General features: G+C 42.8%; 1 protein-coding gene across 1 annotated transcript in view; it reads right to left on the bottom strand.

Moving 5' to 3' along the window:
• Nucleotides 1–7929: 7929 nt before the first annotated feature.
• Nucleotides 7930–22133, bottom strand: part of LOC308335763 (endophilin-A1-like) — a gene marked incomplete at both ends in the record, with an annotated part of 55447 nt that continues 41243 nt past the window's right edge. The window contains 8 exons of the mRNA XM_080792947.1: nucleotides 7930–8126; nucleotides 9578–9723; nucleotides 11351–11454; nucleotides 13106–13264; nucleotides 15189–15322; nucleotides 16671–16811; nucleotides 19787–19859; nucleotides 20236–20304. Coding sequence (XP_080649073.1) covers nucleotides 7930–8126; nucleotides 9578–9723; nucleotides 11351–11454; nucleotides 13106–13264; nucleotides 15189–15322; nucleotides 16671–16811; nucleotides 19787–19859; nucleotides 20236–20304 — 1023 coding nt within the window. The remainder of the gene's footprint in view (nucleotides 8127–9577; nucleotides 9724–11350; nucleotides 11455–13105; nucleotides 13265–15188; nucleotides 15323–16670; nucleotides 16812–19786; nucleotides 19860–20235; nucleotides 20305–22133) is intronic.

Raw genomic sequence — 22133 nt, 5'->3', positions numbered from 1 at the left:
TCAGGCTTTTTCTTGGGCGTCATCCTTTTAGAAGACCTTGCATTGCACTGTGCTTCTTGTCCATGCAAACCGTTAATAAAGTATCGAATCAATCAATCAATCAATCAATCAATTCGCAATCCAGAGGCGTGTGTTGTGTGTTGTGTCTGATAGTGTTTTATTGGTCATTAACATCTTAATTCATCTTCACAACAAGCAGGTTTACATACAGTGTCTCTGTAGTCTTCACCACCACCACCACCACCATCATCATCGTCATCGTCAGATACAGGACAGAACAGTTAAGGTTTCAAATCACACTAAGGATAATTGTTTCCCACGTTGAACCCGTTCCCCTCCGCTGTTCCCCCTTTCTCTCCTACCATCCCCCCAAACCGTCTATCCTTTCATTTATGCCCCTCCCCCAACCCCTCCCCCTTCACACATTGAGCGCCGATCACGTATTCAAACGGTCAACATGTCGTATATACGTACAGGTGCAATAAATAGGACACAAGGAACATATTCTTATTAAATGAAACAAATAAATAAGTCAAATTAATACCGTTAAGAGGTGCATACACAGTTTATATACATAAAAGGCCCACGCGCATGCACACATACGCAACACACTCACAGAGCGCACCAAATGAAGACACCAGGACAGGATTTGGTAGGCCGGGGCTATAGCCTACGAAACATTTTCACACTTGACAATATAAACACTTGCTGACATATGCTCCAAGTTTATTTCCCGGTCGGCTACTGATATTCATAAAATCTGCGACAGGAAACACACTTGGACCTAAGCCGTTTCCTAGCAAAGCTATAATTCCACCGACAGTCTATAGCAGTGGTTCTCAAAGTGGGTTCCGCTAAATTATTTATACTGTAGTTTAGGCAGCAAATATAGTCTCTCGTATAGCCAGACAACTATATTCCACAATCCCTGAATGCCCATTATAGAGTCTGGAACTATACACCTCCCCAAATCCGAGGCAGGAAGCTTTTTCGTTCACGAAAATATATCCCAGAATATCTTTACATTTAATTATTTAATTTCCATTGCTGCTTAGATGAGGCGTCACATCCGATTTATCGCTTGATCATTTTCTGAGCTTCCCGTATAGCTCCAGACTGTATGACGGAAGCATTTGAAAGGAAGAGGAAACAGTCTTGCTCGCGAGACTATAGGCACCAGATCCTTAGGACGTCTGTAACTTAGAAAGCGTACAAATGGAACCAACCATACGCTCTCAAAGGTATGCTCCGTTGCACACCCTTGTGCAACGGAGCATACTGTAAAATAGACCTTTTTCGCAGCAACCATTTTTGCAATGACATATAGTAGGGTGAACACGTGTTACCAATGATAGTAATTCATTACTTTGTGGTTTGTGCAAAAGGTCCTGTGTGCTGGTTAAATGGTTTGAGCGGGTCTCAGGCTGTTGAAATGTCAGGTGAACGTCAAGGAGACGTACACTACTGGACAGACAGGAACAATTAATGTACATGATCCTCATTGAGGTTAGAATACATGTCGCCATAGAAGGCAGTACAAAGGAAGAAAAGAAAAGACTATACTTGCCAAAGTAAAACCAACAATTAAAAAATATATACATACATTAAAGAAAACAAAGATATTGCAGCACTTGGCAGCATTTTAAAGAGAAGTGCCAAACAATTGCCAAGGAAAATAAGAAACTTATAAAAGATCTGTCAACGAGCAAGAACATGGACAGACAAACAGAGAGAGAGAGAGAGAGAGAGAGACCAACATATGTTTTTGTGTTACATTTTGTTGTTGTTTTGTTGTGGTTATTGGCTTTCTTGTCTCTACTTTGGTAACGGAAAAGTCATTGTATTTCAATAAAGACAATAGAATATATAGACAAATACATTTTGTACAACTTTCTTCTCCAACCTTCAACTAATCGTATTGTATTGGTTTCCCATTATTATTATTATTGTTGTTATTATTATTATTACTATTATTATTATTATTACCACTTATTGCCATTGTAAGGAGAAATTATTGTCTATAGATTATTGAAATACTATTGATCTCACTATTGGTAAAACACGTGAATGTCGCAATAATATAATATATACCAGTTTATAAATCTATTACTATTATGTTGATCTTAGTGTTGTCCCAGAGTGTCTTATACAGCTACCAACAGCAGATGTTTAAATACAGGTTGATCTGGTATCATTTCAACATGTTGACGGTATGGCTACAGAAGACCACAGAAGATATCTGTCCCTTAGGGCTTATATAGGCTGCGTTCACACTGCTGGCAAATCACGTTTGTTTTGTTTCTAAAAAATCTGATCTTTAGGACCGGCCGTCCACGCGATCAAACAGGATTTTATTTCATACATCATCCACTTATGCCTATCTCCTATGGTATGCTATGCCATGGTATAAGAAGGTGACAACATACTGTTGCGGCATGAGTAATGCTCGATGGACGTTTCAATAAAAGTGGAAAATCTTCGACATTTAAAAAAAATATATAGTTATACGTACGTTTCACAGACTTTCACAATGTTTCGAAAATGTCAGCGAATCTACAAGCACGCGACGTGGTGTCGCCTCGGCTACTTTTGCGCGAGGCCGTTTGGACAAAGTACGACGAGATATAAAGCGAGCTAATTGTGAAGCACTTTGTGCAAGCGGTTATCATTTCCTTCTCATGTACCAATGCCACCAATCAAGTTTCACTTGACAACAGATGAACTGACCAAAAAAAGGTTAACTGTAGCCATGGTGAATTCGCTGGGAACTTTTCTTAGCGCTCATGCAGGTTTAGGTGGGGTGCATACTTAGTTTAGACTAGTCATTGGTTAGACATGGGTTAGGGTTAGGTTTAGGTGTGCTGCCCCGTGGGAGGTTAGGTTTAGGGTGAGGGTTTGAGATAGGTTGTAGTTGTAGGTCTAATGACTGGTCTAACCAATGACTAGTCTAAACAAAAAACTGTCTAAACTAAGTACTGCACCCGGTTTAGGTCTGTAAAGCATGGATGCCCATGGGAAGTCGTTTGTTTTGACGAATGGTGAACGACTACAAGAGGCTTCAAATGACAACAGGCTATTATGCAACAATAAAACTATTTCAACCCTGCTGTTCAACCCAGCCCCGAAACAGCGAGAAATTAATTTTCTGTGATGTCGAAAGCCTGAAACCCTCAATTTAACAGGAAATTACTCGCCTAATAATGGCATCTGATGCACTATTAAACACACACGAGCGTGTTGTAGGACAGGCCTCCCTGTGTTCAATTAAGGATCAAGGGTTTGTCACTTGTCGGCCACAAGAAATCCTGCATTAAGGGTATACCGTTCACACATGCGCATAACTAATATAAAGGTGAGAAGCCAACGCATGCCGAGGCGTCAACCCGTCACACCGTTGTCGTGTGTGGGAGTGACGTCAACACGGTTGATCTCCATGTCACTGCGACCGGAAAAGCAGCACCCCTTTTGCTCGCATAGCATGGGTTTAATTAATGAAACGTAGGTTTAGGCATGGGTTTAACCAATCATCTTTAGTTAAGGATAGGCACTATTTCTATCTATTTGATCATCATGGTAGCCTACTTTACATTTATGTCTGTATGAAAACGACATTATATGTATATTTGCACCACAGAAGCAGTGCAGGCGTCCCGCTTTAGACATTATTTGAGTTTTTATGCTAGTCTAAATCGACATAAAACACAGCATCGCAATGTACAAAATAAGTGACTGAAGAAGTCACTGATGTAATAGCAAAGGGTTTGATTTTCATGAGCAAAATGTCATTGCAAGTGAGCCATTTATTGGTTTTCCGTACAAAGTGATGGAAAACCACGATGAATAAACCGATGGCGCAAACATGTAAGACCAATTGTTTTAGGAAAAAACATTTAAATCGATTAACCTCATCTCAGCCTGACCTTTTTCATTTACTTTGAGAAAGTGATTCAAAACGTGTACATTTGTTATGTTGTTTGGTGTTGACGGTTTGTGCTGCAATGTATGCTCATAAGAATATAATATATGCTCATTATACATGCTGTATAATGCTCATAAGAGCAGCATAATGAACCTGCGTTTGAGCCACAGGCACAGCTGGGACAACGGTAGACAAATCAATGACCCGGAAAGGACTCCCCACACACACCGCTGGCAGTGGTGGAAAGGTAACTAAGTACATTTACTCAAGTATGTTGGGGTATTTGTACTACTTGAGTATTTCCAAAATACTTTTACTTCTACTCCACTATAGGCCTACGTACATCTCGGATCCAAATACTTCCACTCCGCTACGTTAATTTGAAAACTTTAGTTACTATAGTTACCCTTTAATATTTTTATTATTTTACAAAACCTACATTATACCCACTACTTCAGCCCCTATATACATATTTCGGCCATTTGAAAATAGCAGATCTACAAGCTCACAACCGCGTCGCGATGGGACACATTGTGAGCTTGCAGATATGCCATTTTCAAAAGATATTTTTTATACATTTGAAAACTTGAAATTCTGCACAATGAGTACTTTTGGTAAGTACACTTTGATACCAATACTTTCACTTTGTAACAATGTACTACTTTTTCCACCACTGGAGAAACTCTCTCTCTCTGACTAAGAGCAGCTTTGATATGCCTTTTCCGATCAAAGGATGACCGCGCACGTGTTGACACTTACCCCACGTGTTGCATGCAAATCAGTGTGTAGCCACCACAGGTGATGTGGGTGGGGGTCAGTCCCAGTATACCTATATGGAATATGTAGAGTGGAGCGGGATCCGCTCATAATTTACGACGTGTCCCTAAGTGCGGTTAGGGACAGGGTTTAGTAACGGGGAGAGACGGAATAAGTGGAGCGGAGCAGGGGTTCCCAACCATCTCTGGACCAGGGCTCATTTGCCAAAGTGTTTGCAGCCGCGTCAAGTGGTCAGATGCGTGGGCGATGCGAGGCATTTTCAGAGTTTGTTGTTTTAATGGTCGATTGTGTTCGGTAGCACACTTTAAGTTCATGTTCATTGTTTTACAGCGTTACCCTGTTTTTTTCTTTCTTTTAACATTAATATTATCATTATTATAATCTTAAGAGTTTTGCCAATTATTTGGGGGCACACAGGTTGAGAATCACTGGGGTGGAGAGAGATAAGAGAACACATGGCTTCCGAATGGCCGCTGCACATCAACCTTCATATGCCTTGCGACAATAAATAAACTCCGCCCAATCATAATCGTCCGGAGCTCTCGTCTTGGGAGGCTTAGTCAAAACCTATGTGCTTGGACAAGGACTGCTACTGAACGTGTCTACTGCGCGGAAAATACAAGAAGTAGGCCTACCACACCACACCCACGGAAGTTACATTTAGAAGAATGTGGGTGAGAAACGGCTTCCGGGCGGGGGATATTCATACAACCAAAGTTGCGCCCTCACCCTGTAGACACTTTCTGCCATGGTATACTTTAGCCAGACTTTTCTCCCTTGAGGAAAAAGCCTGGGAACGAGGTTAGTCAAAACGCAAATACTGTCGCAAACAGAATACTAAATATGCACATACAGTACACCGCAATGTATAGTCACCATAGAAGTCCCATTGATAGCCTTATACTGTATTACACTGGAAACACCATACTGTTGCTCTGCGCCCCGACAAGCCACGTTTTAAACGGTGATGCCGGAGGTCCTCGACATGAAAAACGATGCGAGGCACTGAGCGACAGTATCATGCAGTCCGTGCAGTCAGTGGTGGAAAGTAACCGAGTAAAGTTTACATAAGTATAATGTTTAGATATTTGTACTTTACTTGAGTAATTCCACTATCCAATACTCTTACTTAAATATTGTACTTTTACTCCACTACAATTATTTGAAAACTTTAGTTACTATAGTTACTTTGAACTAGTAACAAAACATACAGTAACCACTTCAGCTCTACAAAATAGCCAATCTACAAGCCATTTGAAAACTTGAAATGCTGTATAATGAGTACTTTTTAGGTACATTTTGATGCCAACACTTTTGTACTTTTTTAAAATCAAGCACATTTTGAATTCTGGACTTCTATACTTGTAATATAGAGTATTGTTTTTACAGAATTGATACTTTTACTCAAGTAAAAACACTGGAGTACATTTTCCACCACTGCATGCACGCTAGCACGGAGGCCGTAAACGGGGATTTCCAGATGGTCTCCTGCTATATACTATTTAAAAACCCTGCATGCAAAGCAAAGGGAGCAGATCCAATCGGTCAAAGAAGTGTCTGCCCCGCCACATGTATACATACCTACGTACACAACACACTGTGAACACACACAGCACCACGTCAGAACAGTTACACGGAGAAAGAAGGACGTCAACAGGTGTGTCTCTTCTTCTTCTTTCCTAGTCCATTTGAGTACCAGAAAGTAGGCCGTGGCGTCAGTTCCACCCCCCCAAAGAACAAAACAAAAGTAAGTCTCTTTAACGTGAGTTCAAACAATTGGCTTCATAGGAAGTCTGTCCATGTTGTTGTGCATGGTGGATGTTCGCCTATACTGCCACACGTTGTCCTCGCTTTGCCGTTTCGTCGCACGACGTACGGAAGGTACGCTCCAGTGTCGAGATGAGAGAGAAGCATGCGTCAAAGGATTTGAGCGTTACGACAACGCTAATTCCGTAAATCGAGTTATCATGCTAGCCAGTAAGTTATACAGTCGTACGATGGTGAAGATACCGTTATATGTGCGAGCTGACCGTGCGTCGCAGCGCGTTGTAGTGAGCTCGCAAGATCGGCTATTTTAGGGCGTAATTGGTTAAATAGACCTTTTTTTCATGGAAGCCAGTATTGACCTAAATAATTGATGCTTAGTTCAGACCAAAAGAGTCATTGTGAGCCGTGTTGAAAACTTAAAACTGCTTCCAACAGAATTCACAAAATCATGGTTTTTGCAACATTCTAAAACCTAAAGTCAACGATCGCCATTTCGGATATGGGATAAAACATCACACATCTATTTATGCCGAAATTGGCTGCTTGTGAAAGGCGTCTAATTGTGGTCGTTTTTAAAAATCAGAGAATTTGGCGCCTGAATGAAAATAAAAGTCATCAAACAGCTTCGTTCAAAACAGCAACGACGCAGCCTTGAGAACGCCTCCTCTTCTTCTCACTGTCCTTTGGATGTCCTACAAAGCTTTGAACGTATACAGCTGGGGGAGGAGTGGCTTCTCTGTGTTCACGCGCCGTCCCCTTTAATGACAAACGAAAGCTGTAACGAGATCGTTTACGGAGCCGACGAGCAACGGGGGGAGAGAACAATTAACATTTAAAACTTCAGGTCTGGTCATAAAAGGCGTGCTTTTCGCTTCCTGTGTGGGGAGCCCGGGGCCAACAGGAAGAGATGTAAACAGGGGGGGGAAAGAGATACAAAAGAGTGCTATAGAGAGAGAGAGAGTGATAGGGCGAGAGAGAGAGAGTGGTAGAAGAGAGAGAGCGAGAGAGAGAAACATGGGGACGTTTTTGAACGCTGAATCAAGGCTGTCCGTCAAGGGAAGAGAGATTTAGAATCCACAAACAAGCAGATAGGAGGGGAACAAACCCGAGAAGGTGACAGGGACTGAACCAAACCGATAAAGCTGCGGGGGGGGGCTGCTCACTCGAGTGTAAACACACACACACACACACAGTCACACAGTCACACAGTCACACACACACACACAACGGTGCAATTCGTCCGTCACGCTCCCATCCTTTCGTCTCCGTTCTACCAAGTCGATAGTAGCCCGTTTGCCGTCCATTTCAGTCGAGTGATAAAGCAGAATCGCACAGAAGCACAGAAGAAGAACAGGAAGTAGAAGAAGAAGAAGAAGAAGAAGGCGTGGCTCGTTAATTACAGGCGGTTTGGGGGTGGGGTGTAGGGGGGGTGGGCGGGGAAACGCGAGTGTGCGGCGGGGGGGGGCCTAATGAGGAAGCGGGACCAGGATATCAACGTAGTTGATGGGGAAGAAGCCCGACTGGCCGTTGATCATGCCCTCGTACCAGTTGTCGTCGATCTGGTTGGTCAGGGTGATGATGTCGCCCTCCTTGAAGCCCAGCTCGCCCTCGTTCTCCGGCTCAAAGTTGTACAGCGAGCGGCAACAGGGCTGGTCCATGGGCGCTGTATAGCGGCATGCGGGGGGACACCATTTTGTCGTTGAATTATTTGTTAAACACTTAATTTAGAAGAAGTTATCTCTCCTATGATACCACATTAATTACAGCATGGAATTGTGGACAAAATCTTATCCAACGACGATAAGATATTAAATTGTCTGAGAGGCTTAAATCCCATCAAATAGTGGCCCGTGGCTCAAATGCCAAATAAATAATTGGACCTTAATTTGAAAAAGGTTGAAAACCACTGCTCTATACATGTGGGTTTCCCGTACCTTTTTATTTATTTTTCCTTCGTGGCTAAGAGGTGTGCAGACTGTTCAACATTGTTACCTGCCTTGGTCAGCACCTCATCAACAACACAGGTGTGCAGTGTGCGCTCCCTCCCTTGTGTTTCCTGACTAGACTAACATTCAACCACTAGATGTCACACTTGTACAACATCCCAGCTTAATTTCAGCAGTAGTCATTTAAACCTTGCACACATTGTGTAATAGTCCGGCAGCTTACAGGCTTCTTTTGTTTAAAGTGGGACATTTCGTATATAGTATTTTTCTTTAGTGGCCTAAAATATTGTCTATATACATACAATCATGAATCCACTTTCTGCAGTATTGGGCACTTTATTTTATAGGGGTTATAAAGCATTCGTTTTGCACAAAAAAACACTCCTTGGGCTATAAACGGCCATAGCCGTCAGGACAAATCAGCACATTTTGGGCAAGTAGCTATGGCTGTTTATTTTGCCTTATATAGGATGTTAATGGTAGGGTCACAAGAAACCACTATAAAAGTGGATTCATGAATGTATAATAAACACAATATTTTAGGCCAATGAAAAAAAGACTAATATAGTCTATTGGTATATATTATACCAAATTCCCCACTCCACAACCCCCGACTGCCGGACTATAATGATGGCTGCCTTACAATAAGGTAAAAAAGCACTTTAGCCAACACACACATAATTATGGATAATGGTTATGGCATGGCATAACAAGAGTACTTCAATGAAAGCAATAAGGTACACCCGCACACTGTGTATATTTGCCGCGGCACATGAGTATCGGTCTTATTTAATGAAGCACCGTTTCGGTCCCTCATGCCTGAGTAAAGGTCCGGAGGGACGGAAAAACGTTGCTTCGTTAAATAAGACAATATACTCACGTGCCGCGGAAAATATACACAGTGTGCGGGTGTGTACCTTATTGCTTTCATTGATGTCCGCTGGCCTACACACCTGTACATAGTCAGTGGTCTTAATTGTGGTTAGAAACAGAAACAGGAGATAGGGCCGCATGGCTCGGCAAGGCTTACTGAGCAGACTGCAGACACACACACACGCGCACGCGCACGCACACACACACACACACACACACACACACACACACACACACACACACACACACACACACACACACACACGCACGCACACACACACACACAGCCACCCACCAGGTGATTTGCCTGCAGGGGACTTGGGGGCTCCTCGGGGAGAGTGCAGCCCCCCGTTGTGACTCTCGCTGGGGGGCAGGAGCTCCAGCGCCATCCGGGGTTTAGGAGTGAACTCTTTCCTGGGTTTACTCTGTGCTTCCTTTATCCTGCAACGGGGTGGACAACAAAAAGCAACTCGTCTCACATCGACTGCTGCATGCACATGGCAGCATGGCCAATGAAACCGTTTATGTTACAAAATGGGTATTTTTGAGTGGTGGCCGGCACACCGTCTGCAATGCCCAGCTATGTGTGTCTGTCTGTATATGTATTAGGGATGTACATTTTTAATCGTTAATTGATCAATTGATTAAAGGACCACTTCACCACTTCACCACTTTTTCTTCATATAATAGGTCCTCACTAATAATCATGATAAAATGGCACGATTTTTTTCTACTCAGTCTGTGTCTCATAGGAGGGCTGTGGGCAGTTACATCATTAGGCAGATTCTTTTTTAAACAAGATTTCTTTACAATAATGTTTAGATTTTCATTATCGTGAGAACGACGGCTTCCATTTTCGCATTGCAACTTTTCAGGACTAGAAAGCCTGCAGTTTCTATTAGCTTGTATTCCCCATCGATGATGTCACTGGAAGACGGTTTCTGAACTGCCCCACAGCCCTCCTATGAGACACAGACTGCGCCATTTTTTCATGATTATTAGTGAGGAACTATTATATGAAGATAGGTTGAAAAGTGGTGAAGTGGTCCTTTAAGAAATGAATCAACTAAACTTAACAGTTAATAATTAATCAAAAATGATGAGGTTCTATCAGAAGAAATAACAGAGCCCACCGGTGGTTCTGGGGTGGCGTTGGGAGCAAACATCACATAACACCATATGCAGAAGGAAGGCAGGAAGAAGCAAGCGGTCTACGTGAGCTTAAATACCCCGCCCAATTGGTCAGCTGACTGCCTACATCAGCGAATGACATGTGGGTCTTGCGCACACTGGATACACCCACATAGTAATGCAGCATATTAACCCCTTGAGTATATAGTATATGTATGCGCCCTTGAGCACGGCAAGAATCCCCTCGAGTATATCTGACTGAACTATAACTCCGCAAGCTACGCATCATTAATGCGAGAACGATAATAACTTTCTTCCTGATGCATTCAATGTAGTTATTGTTTTTGCCACAAGCTCTCGTTAATACTTTTCATTGGTCAAATATTTATAAAAACCCACATACAGACACGTAACCCCATTTCAGCCTGGCATCCATACATTACAGTGTACTGTAGGTAGCGGAATATCTCTCAGTGTTTAACCCATTTAGGCCCTGAAATTAAAAAACTAATCTTCTAAATCATGACAGTATTCTGAAATACCTATGTTTCTATGTCAGTGGTGCTCAATATTTCATGTCAAGGACCCTCAAAAATCACATGTAATAGGCCACCGAAAAGAAAAAGAATATATTCAAAGGTTTGTATACCATATTTTCAGGATTTTTCAACAAAAAAAAAGCAGACCTACAAGCTCGCCACCGAGTGGCGCACTATGAGCTTGTAGATTTGCTATTTTTCAATAGCTAAAGTATAACATGATGCTTAGTTAAAACACCAAAAGGGGTTCCCGCCCCAAAATGGGTTAAAACCTTTCAAAAACAGACAAAACAGTGGATGTACGAGGTGACAACGCATTGCGGTGCCAACTGTGCTGTTAGCAAATCCACATCCCCCATTTATTTAGCTGTAGCCTGCATGTGTGTGCATATACTGACCTCTCCTCCATCTTGCCGGTTAGTTGTTGCAGGATTTCTGTGGAGCGGCTGTGGTATTCAAGCTGCGCCTGAACTAATGCTGCCAGCTGGCTCACCTGCTCTATCTGCACGCACACGCGCGCGCACACGCACACACACACACACACACACAAAATATTGTACTGGTTAATATAATTAATAATTAATATCAGTATACTTGTTCTCTAGTCATACACGCACGCACGCACGCACCACAACACAACTGATAGATAAATATGTCTTATCCGTTTACAAACTAATGCCCAGTGGTCAATGTCCCATATATCCTCCTGAACTTTGGCCCATGCCATATATAGGTCATTCATATTGTCACCTTACTCTTCAGTCTTCATATCATCATTTTACTCTTAGCCATACTGCCTGTTTACACAGCGTTGTTCCTCTTATCCTCATTATTGTCAGGTCACCATCCACGTGCCTAATCATCTCAGCCCTATATATTATCCTTTATATTATTTTATCATATATTATATGGGTTTCCTGATGCCATATGTTCAGATTTACTGTCCATTAGGCTTTCCCCCCGGTCAAGTTTATAACTCGCATACTGCAGAGGTCTATTTTGATGTGAGACTACTATGTATACTTTGACCTTGGCCTAGTGAGAAAAGAGATAGCTTGCTCACTGGGAGTCAGGGAGTGTTTTTTTCTCTCTGCCGGAAGTTCACAGCGCAGGGAAAGTTATCAGCACGTTTGCCTGGCAACGCCTGCCTATAGACCGATTCACAGAGGGTTTCCTGGGTGCGGCGGCCATTACTGAGGTGTACCATTAAGCACAGCAGCACTGATTAGCTACACCTGGCCTACGGAGCACCTGCTCTATATGGATTACACCTCAGTAATGGCCGCGCCCAGGGCACCCCTCTGTGAATCGGTCTATAGGCGCTCTCCCGGCTTTCCATTTGGCATCGAACAGAGGAGATGAATTCTACGTCTCGTCATCTATGCGGTGGACCAATGAGTGCTCGACAACCAACCAGCGCCACCGCCAATTAACTTTATATCAACAAAAGTGACGTCAGATGCTGTATATAAACCAGGAGCATATACTGTGAAGAGGAGCATATGGTTCATTAATGGAATCCATCTTGGAACAATTGATTATTCTAAATTTATATTGATGTATTATACTATCATACTCTGAACCATGTAGCACGTTCTCTATGTAAATTGACTTTATACACCAACTAAAATAATTGTTAAAACCTGAAACTTTTCGCGGAACTTTTATATTTCATCTGCCTCCAAATCATTTTTTAAGCTCTTTCTATTTTTTTTATGGTACAGACTGTCATTCAAGATTTAAAGGGCTATACTCATTTTAAGGTAATTGGTTATTGAAGGTATATTTATTTACAGTCCTTTCTAATCATCATCATCACAAAATAGATATCATTTATTTTTTATCCATTATTACTTGATCCTTGGGTCGCCGGATTGAAATGTATCTATTTAACCCATTCTGAACGGGAATCCATTTTGGTGTTAGCATCATGTCGTGCTTTAGCTATTGAAAAATAGCAGATCTACAAGCTCATAGCGCGCCACCGAGTGGCGTGCTACGAGCTTGTAGGTCTGCAATTTTTTTTAAATCGAAGAACGACTGACATTTTTAAAATCTGATCTCAGGTCAGAATGGGTTCATCAGACCAGTGTGTGTCCAGTGTGGAAACCTCGTATGAATCTGATCTCAGGTCAGAATGTGTTAACACTCACGTCACTCTCCAGCAGGTTGAACATGCTCTGCTCGGCGACCTCTTTGCTCTCGTCAAACTTCTCCAGGGCCTGCTTGATCTCGTCGTCCTGGACTTTGCCCTGTCTCTTCTTCTTGTAGTCAAAGTCCAGACGACGGCCCTGCATCTTCTTGATGTGATGCTGCGGGGAGGAGGAGGAGGAGGAGGAGGAGGAGGAGGAGGAGGAGGAGGAGGAGGAGGAGGAAAACATGATGTCGCTGTCTTTGGGGTGCATACTTAGTTTAGACCAAGGGGCCAGCTATGCACTCCAATGTTGAAGCGCTGGGCCCTAGTGGTAAGAGGAAGGACTGCATGCGGACCCGTGGATTCTTGACGAGGAAACCCCGTGCAACCGAGCGCCCAATGTTAAAGCCCAGCTGCACTTCCGCATTTGGACACCAAAATTTGGTGTCCAAATGCGGAAGTGAAATGCTGAATCAGCGAAAAGGCAGTACTTCCGGCATCCACTGACATGAATAGCGGAGGGGGCGGAGCTTCGCGCCAGTTCAGTCTCTATCCTTTTAATACTCTATGGTTTAGACTAGTCATTGGTTAGACATGGGTTAAGGTTAGGTTTAGGTGTGCTGCCCCCGTGGGAGGTTATAGGTTTATAGGGTGAGGGTTTGAGATAGGTTGTAGTTGTATAGGACTAATGACTGGTCTAAACCAATGACTAGTCTAAACCAAAAACTGTCTAAACTAAGTACTGCACCCCTGTCTTTTTGTGTTTCTTCGTCAAATTGAACGGGCCTACGGAGTTATTTATAATTTTCTATATTTTTACTTCTACTCCACTACACCCGTTCTTTAACTATTATAGAAGTGTCTATTTAACGTCTCTAAATGTTTCGATGAATTGAACAAGGTGGACCCTCTTGTAAACAAGTGGGTCGTCCACTCACAGTTAACAGTCTTTGTATTGAGTTTTGTGCTTGAAATGTACTGTCATTCTGCAAACTGTTAATAAATATTTCAATCAATCAATCAATCTCAGAGGCAAATATTGCACTTTTACTCCACTACATTTACAGTATTTGAAAACTACTAGTTTACTAGTTACTTTGTAGATGCAGATTACAAAACATACATCAACCACTTTAGCCCTATATATACAGTACTTCGGTAACAGTACAGTATTTCGGCCTTTTGAAAATAGCCAATCAACAAGCTCACAATGTGAGGCGACGCATTGTGAGCTTGCGAGCTACATAACACTAATTACGCATTGGATGTGTATACATGTCTTTAGAATCAAAACCACGCGGTGCCTTGGACGTGTATTGGCGTCTTTAGGTATTTCTTATTGATATAAAAAAAGTGTACTCCTTGCCGTTTCGCGCATGCGCCGCACTGCCGTTCACTTCCTTGTTTACGGCTCCAAAAGAATGGCTCGTAACTCCTAATCTATAGGGAACTCTCCGTGGTTTTGACCAGAAGGACAATGTTCATGTCTTCATTTCTGACTTCAGCATGCGTCGCGTTTGGAATATTAAGCGTTAATATGCCCTCCCCCCCCATCGCTCAAAACAAACAAATCACTGGCTTCCTTCAAGACAGGCCTAAAGATTCACCTGTCAGCAGGTCAAAGGGAGAGGAGGTGATCGCCTCAGCCTCTTTGTGCGAATAATCCCCTTTCCGATTAACCTTCGGCCCCCAACCTGTGCATACTGTATATTTCATGTTTAGAGGAAATGTATATGTTGCCTTAAATTAAGTTATATCACTTACTGTTACTGTGTTAACTTATTATTCATGTCATGTGTGAGTGGATATAGGACTCGAATGGAAACAAGGCTGCAAGGTCTTTCTTCGGTGAAATCCTTTTTTTTTTTACAAAAATGCCTGACTGTACATTGTGCTGTTTGCATTTATGTTGCCTAATAAAATATTCAATCAATTCAATCCAAAAAGTGTGAGGTAAGGAAGGAAGATTATGACTCCCGGCTTTGGGGGGGGGGACGTATAACGGAACGACTTTTCAGAGTAAAATCTGCCATATCTGCTGGCACGCCTTTATTTTGAAGAATTCCCAAAGAGTCCTTTTTCCATCACTGGTCTGTATATACCTGAATCTCCTTCAGGTCCTTGTCATGGAGGTTCTGGAGTGGGTCCACAAAGTTCTGTTTGACCTCCATGTCCAGAGCGTCCTTCACCTCCCCCAACTCCCTCATGGATTCTCCCACGTCGATCAGAGCCAGCCCTGAGGAGAGAGAGACACGATATAGCAGCCAAATCCAGCCTGAATCCAGATCTGTGCCACGTTTTGTCCAGATTTGAATCCGATTTGTTTAACCCATTTGACGTCGAAGAATTTCTTTTATTAAATGTATCTTTTTCCGGAAAAAAACTCATGTTTCTATATCAGCGGTGCTCAATATCTCATGTCAAGGACCCCAAAAATGATATTTAATTGGCCGCTGACCCCTATCTGAAAATAAATTATTCCAGGAACCCCTCAGAAGCAAAGATTTGAGTTAAAAACGTTGGTCCTGAAAGAATATATATATTCAAAGATTTGTGCCACATTTTCACGATTTTTCAAAAATAGCAGACCTACAAGCTCGTAGCGCGCCACTCGGTGGCGTGCTATGAGCTTGTAGATCTGCTATTTTTCAATAGCTAAATTATGTTTAAAACACCAAAAGGGGTTCCCGCCCCAAAATGGGTCAACACCACTGAGACCAGATTCTACAAATATCTTCTAAATCGACGCGTTCGTTTTCTGAAAAACCTGTGTTTCTATATCAGTGGTTCTCAAACTATTTCTTGTCAAGGATGGTGAAGGGCCCCAAATTGTACCGCCGACCCCCATCTGAAAATATGTTAAGATATGAGTTTAAGAATATTGTATTTAAATAGTTGCACACGTTTCTAAGATTTTCCAAAATGAGCAGATCTACAAGCTCATAGCGTGGGACTGAGTGCCATGTTATGTGCTTGTAGATCTGCTATTTTTCAACAGCTAAAGTTTAAAATAATGCTAAAGTGGTGAAATGCTAAGGTGACACAGATGGATATGTCACAAACAAACGACATGGGATCCGATTTTTACAAACGCGACCCGAGCCACAATCAGAGGTGCTTTCAAATCGGATTCAAGTCTGATTTCCGGGGGGGGAGATCCGCCTCAGTCTGAACGCGGTAACCTGATCCAACCACCCGAGTCGCATATCAAAACTGTCCTGAACGTAATCCACAAGCGACTATGCCTATACGTCATGCCGCCTATATGTCGTTACCGCGGTACGCCGGTAACCAAAGCAGATATGTCGATGCAGGGTTTTGGCGTCAATAGAAATCTGTCTGAACACACAGAACTGTGACGGAAAGATGCGATCTGGTCACTTGTGTGAACAGTCGGGCCCCAAAAAAGATCAGAATTGAGAAATAAATCGGAGTTGGCTGGATTTTGGCTGCAGTCTAAAAGGGGCCTTATTGATCCTGCAGGGGTAATTCAGCTCGCCAGAGGTGGTATAGCTAAGGTACAGATGTATATGTGTCCGTGTGTGTGTGTGTGTGCGTGCGTGCGTGCGTGCGCCCACACTCACCGAAGCAAGAGTCGTCCAGCTCTCGTCCGAACCTCTGCATGGCCTCTCCCAGGACGGCCTCTGCCTGAAGGTAACCCGGACCCTTCTCCGTCCCTCTGATCTTAGACATGGTGTTGATCATGGTGAGCCTCGCTCTGGACGCTGCAGGGAGAGACACAAACAAAATGCATTAAAAAGACATAAGAACAAAACCATAAAACACTAGTAGTGTAGGCATTTCTCATCATCAGACAGTGTCTTCCTTTACAACAAATAAAATAACATATTGCGGAGGACCACAATCTCTGCATTCACACTGTTAAGCTGCTAAATTGGGCAGTGCATGTCAATTTCGTACTCATTGGAGATGAGAACCTAGCGTAATATTTGTAGGAGAGTGAAGGCAAAAGTAAGTATTAATTAATTAATTAATTAATTGTTCCCCCCCCCCCGGCATATCGCACAGGGCCTCGCATTTCAATTAGTACTGTACTTAAGTACACTTTTGAGGAATTTTGTATACAGTACTTGAGTATTTCCAATAGCTTTACTCCACTACAAAAAAAAAGCAAAGATTTACATTTTCAACTAAATGCAATGATTTTTTTTCCCCCAGTCATTTCATGAAGAGTGAAATAAAAAAATAAGAAAACAATGTTAGAGAAGTAGTGAAACAATAGCCAATCAGTCACTAATCTGCTATACTTTCTCTTTGGGCCAAAACGCCTATAATCTCTCTTTTTTGGGGGTCAGGGTTATATAGAGCCTAAAAAAAGCTTGGGAACCACCGTGTTAAACTATATTCTCACTTCTGTGCAGACACTAGTGCAGTCTACGACGTATGCAAAGCTATATGCATATAAATAGCACAGTCAGTCGCCAACTGCAGTGGTTTGCAGGAGTAAAGTACACCGGTATAACTGCAGTGGAATGCTGAAAGATATAACGCTGTATACAAATCACAAAAGGTTGGCAGCGGAATGAACGGAACGAAACGTTCTTTTTTTAAAGTACCATATTATACTGCAGGGGTGCAGGCCAAAAGGTATAGATCGTGATTCTACCAGTAGATCAACAACAAAGGCTGTGTGGGTAGACCAACATGACATGGCCCTTAACCCATTCTGACCTGAGATCAGATTCATACGAGGTTTCCCCATGACACACACTGGTCTGATTAAACCATTCTGACCTGAGATCAGATTCTAAAAATGTCAGTCGTTCTTCGATTTTTTCAAAAATAGCAGACCTACAAGCTCGTAGCGCGCCACTCGGTGGCGCGCTATGAGCTTGTAGATCTGCTATTTTTCAATAGCTAAAGCATAACATGATGCCAACACCAATATGGATTCCCGTTCAGAATGGGCTAAAGACATTTGCCACTTGAATCTGCCACTTGAATTAAGGACCCGTCAGCTCAAACCCACAATGCAAGATTCAGTTAGAGTGTTGCTGTGCACAAACGTCGGTATAGCATTACAAATTAAGTACCTATATACCTATTCCATTCCCCCCCCGCTCTATTTCCCGTTCCATTTGTCTTATACTGTATGCAACGCCAGCGCTGCCATTCCATAATTAAACTATTTTCAGCAATGGTATACTATATTCTTTCAGTCGGTATAGATCAAGTTTTTGTCTTAGTTTAGTTGACAAACTAAGACAGAAACTTGTGTACTTTATGTGAACTCATGGTTTATCCTCTCTGACTGATAAGGCTAGGAAAAACACTGGTACCTATTGTTATATAAATAAAGCCATTGCTGGGATGCTCCCTGCCTATATTTGCTCCATTCTGGAACTGAACGATTGCTCTAGCGCAGGGGTAGGCAACCTTTATTATCAGAAGAGCCATTTTTGGCCCAAAAACGTATTACAATTCAATCTGGAGCCGCAAAATAATGTTTGCTTTAATAAAGCAAACTTTAATTATTTGGGGTTTTTATGGTCTTTCAATATTACATTTTATTGTTTGCTAATTTCTCAAAGCATATCAAGTATACTGTACCAGTAAGCCAGCAGCATTGGTGGTGAAAGAATAACTTTATGCCTCCTACAAATTCAATAATAAATTATGATTAAACAAAAATAAGAAAAGAAAAAGAAAACCTCTTATTCCTTTTCATTCCTTTTCATACTTCTTTTCCGTAGCAACTGGGAGCCACGGGGAAGGGCCTATAAGAGCCACATGTGACTCTAGAGCCGCAGGTTGCCTACTCCTGCTCTAGTGATTTCTTAAAGCTATAGGTTCCTCGATCGTGCTCAGACAGAGCTGGGCAAGACAGCTTTCTCCGTCAGCGGCTCAACATCTTAGAATTAACTCCAAAACTGAGCTGCCATATTTTGGTCAGTTCAAAAGGAATGCTCCAAAAAAAAAGCGTTTCAATTGAGTCATTTTAGTTTTGTTTTGTTATGATTGACTGGCTGTTCTGCTTAAAGTTCATTTGTAATTTACTCTGACTTTATAATAATTAAGGTGTACTGGTTGTACTTTGACTTGTATAATTGTATTGTATTATAACCTCGGCTACGTTGAAAATGAGGCCTTATACTCTCAATTTATTTATTTATTTGACGGGGACAAAGCTCATTAATCAACATGTCAGTTTTCACCTCAATGCAAATGGGCCAGAGTTAGCCAAAGCTAAATTTCATCTGTAGTCCCTGGGCAGGCTCTTAAAAAAATGAATGATAAAAGAAAGACAGTGTGCCTTGCACACAAAACCATGCGTTGAATTGATGCCATGTGTGCAAGCAAAGCACCAAACACTATGTCCATACAAAAACACAGTACAATACAGATGAAAGAAAGGCAGAGTGTGTAGTGTGCCAGCACACAACACAGTATGAATAACGGTGATGATGAAAAGTGAGTTGACTGCAGGGTAACTGTAGCATCTGGGTCTTCATCAGGAGTCCTGCATGGCTGCCACTTCGGTTCTCATATTGTGTCGTGTTTTAGGGTTGTCCTGATTTCCCCGATCACGTGATCGTAAAATTGGGGCCGATTACGTCATTATTTTTCAAATGAACGGAATGGGAACTGGAGCAAAACAATGTGCTCGGGACATGTGTGTGTGTGTGTGTGTGTGTGTGTGTGTGTGTGTGTGTGTGTGTGTGTGTGCACGCGCACATACCTGGGTTAGGTTGAAGATACTCTGTTGTTTTGGTCATGATGTCCAGGACTGCTCTAGTGGTGATGTCCACCCTCTGCAGAGACCACACACACACACACACACACACACACACACACACACACACACACACACACACACACACACACACACACACACACCGACAACACATCAACTCTGATGAACTGTGATGACACACATCTCATACTTCATATGACTGTTGATGATGATTATTGTAATGTATCAAGACAATTGCTTGTTGATACCAAATCCGTATTGGCAGTGAAAGTTCCTACAATTCCCATAATGCAGTTCATGGGCAGGTATTAAAGCAGCACATGCCTGGTAATAAGTATTTCAGGCTAAAACGGCACCCGTTAATATAATTGGTCTACTGGAAAATTGAAGATAGACAAATCTCGACAGAATTGACACGTTTGTATGGATGTTACCTTTTCACTTTCTAGGAAGTCAGCATCGAGTTTGGTTCCTTCTGCACCGCCAACCTTCTCACTGACTTTCTGTGTGTGTGGAGAGAGAGATAGAGAGAGAGAGAGAGAGAGAGAGAGAGAGAGAGAGAGAGAGAGTTTTAATTTGTCAGTCAAGTTATAAGCAGTAATACAGTATGTGCAAAACTCAGCTGCCAAAGTGCTCACCCCTACCAAACGTTGGCAGCACATATCCCCAACCCTCAAACGCCTCCACTGGCTTCTGGTTAAGTTAAGCATCATCTGCAAACTGCTCCTCCTCACCTACAATGCTCTCCATGGCCTTCTTCAGACTGAGCTAGAACCTCACCTACAATGCTCTCCATGGCCTTCAGACTGAGCTAGAACCTCACCTACAATGCTCTCCACCATGGCCTTCAGACTGAGCTAGAACCTGCGGTCTTCAGACATGGAGACTCCTCATCACCCGTCACGGCAAAAAGCGATAGAGCTTTCTATGTGGCAGCCCTCTTGCCCTTTGGAACCCTCTCCCCATGGAGAGTTGCCAGACGCACAGCATTGGACTCTTTCAAGTGTGCACTGACTGAAGAGACACTCGCTTACTCTTTTGGCAACTAGTATTTTCCGCCATTTTGAGCAGCTTTATACCAGCTCTGTGGCCTTGCGGTTAGAGAGTTCCGCCCTGAAACTGGGGAGTCGGGGTCCGATCCCCGGGCGGGTCACACCAAAGACTGTAAAAAATGGGACCCAGCTTGGCACTCAGCATCAAGGGTTGGATTGGGGGATTAGATCAACTATAACGATTCGCGGGCCTCGGCACGGCTGCCCACCGCTCCAAGAGCTGGGTCATGTGCAGGAGAACAACTGGAAATACTCCAGGCTAGTAAAATAAAAAATACCTCCAAATTGTACTCAAGCACAGCACTTGAATAAATGTACTTAGTTAATTCATACCACTGCCCGTGTGAATAAAAGATGTCCCTCTGCTCACTCTGTCCCCTCTCTGATTTCACCCTATACGTCACCCCACACACACACACACCCTCCTCTCAACCAATCACTGGCCTCCTCTCACACCACCAAAGCCATCATTGGCCCGCTGCAGTTCGTCGGGAGCCCCGAGTGCATGGAATAGTAAGAGAGTGGCGACACTATAGCGTTTACTATGCCTGCGGGGGAAGTGCTCATTCTATCTCAATGGGATAGTTCCAATGTTTGGAACTATAGCCCGTAGCCACTCGGGTTGGAGCCACGTGTGTCCAGCGCAACGAGGAAGTCAAGCCGAAGTGCGGAAGGCACGCTGCGTCGCTGCGACTCAAGTGACATATACTGGCCAATCACGGCACGTCTTTTGAGAAAACAAAATGAGTCGTATGACCATACAGTATAGCGCCAAGAGGTGTCGAGAAAGCGTCTAGAAGAGGGTCTCCGGAAGAGACGCCTGTTCTAGGTGCTTTATTGACGCTTGACGCTATGCTGACTGGTCATACCCATTGCTGTCTGTTTGGCCTATATACCGTACATCCCTTTCTGAGACGCATGCAGCACACGGAAGCTTATAGCAATTGGTTTCCGTGTACCTTCTTCTTATGTCTATGGAGTCATTCAGCGTCGTCGAGACGATAAATAAGCAAACAAATAAATGAATCGATAATATCAATATTGCAAGCCTTGCATGTGGACTCTTGAGCATGCATATGAACTGAAGGATCGAGCCCTAACCATACTATAGGGTCACCATGGCAACTCCTTGCAACTATTATTCCCAATGGCAGTCGGTGTATGGTTTGTTTTGTTGCAAGGAGTTGCGAGTATAGTTGCAGCTGCATGGTGTGGTTTGGGGGCCTCGTGAAATTGCATTTCATTATATTCGATTAGAAGTTGAATCAATCCAAACGTGT

This window comes from Protomyctophum bolini (assembly GCF_963924005.1).
Source record: "Protomyctophum bolini genome assembly, chromosome: 20".
Lineage (NCBI taxonomy): Eukaryota > Metazoa > Chordata > Actinopteri > Myctophiformes > Myctophidae > Protomyctophum > Protomyctophum bolini.
This window is presented reverse-complemented; position numbering and strand designations above follow the sequence as displayed.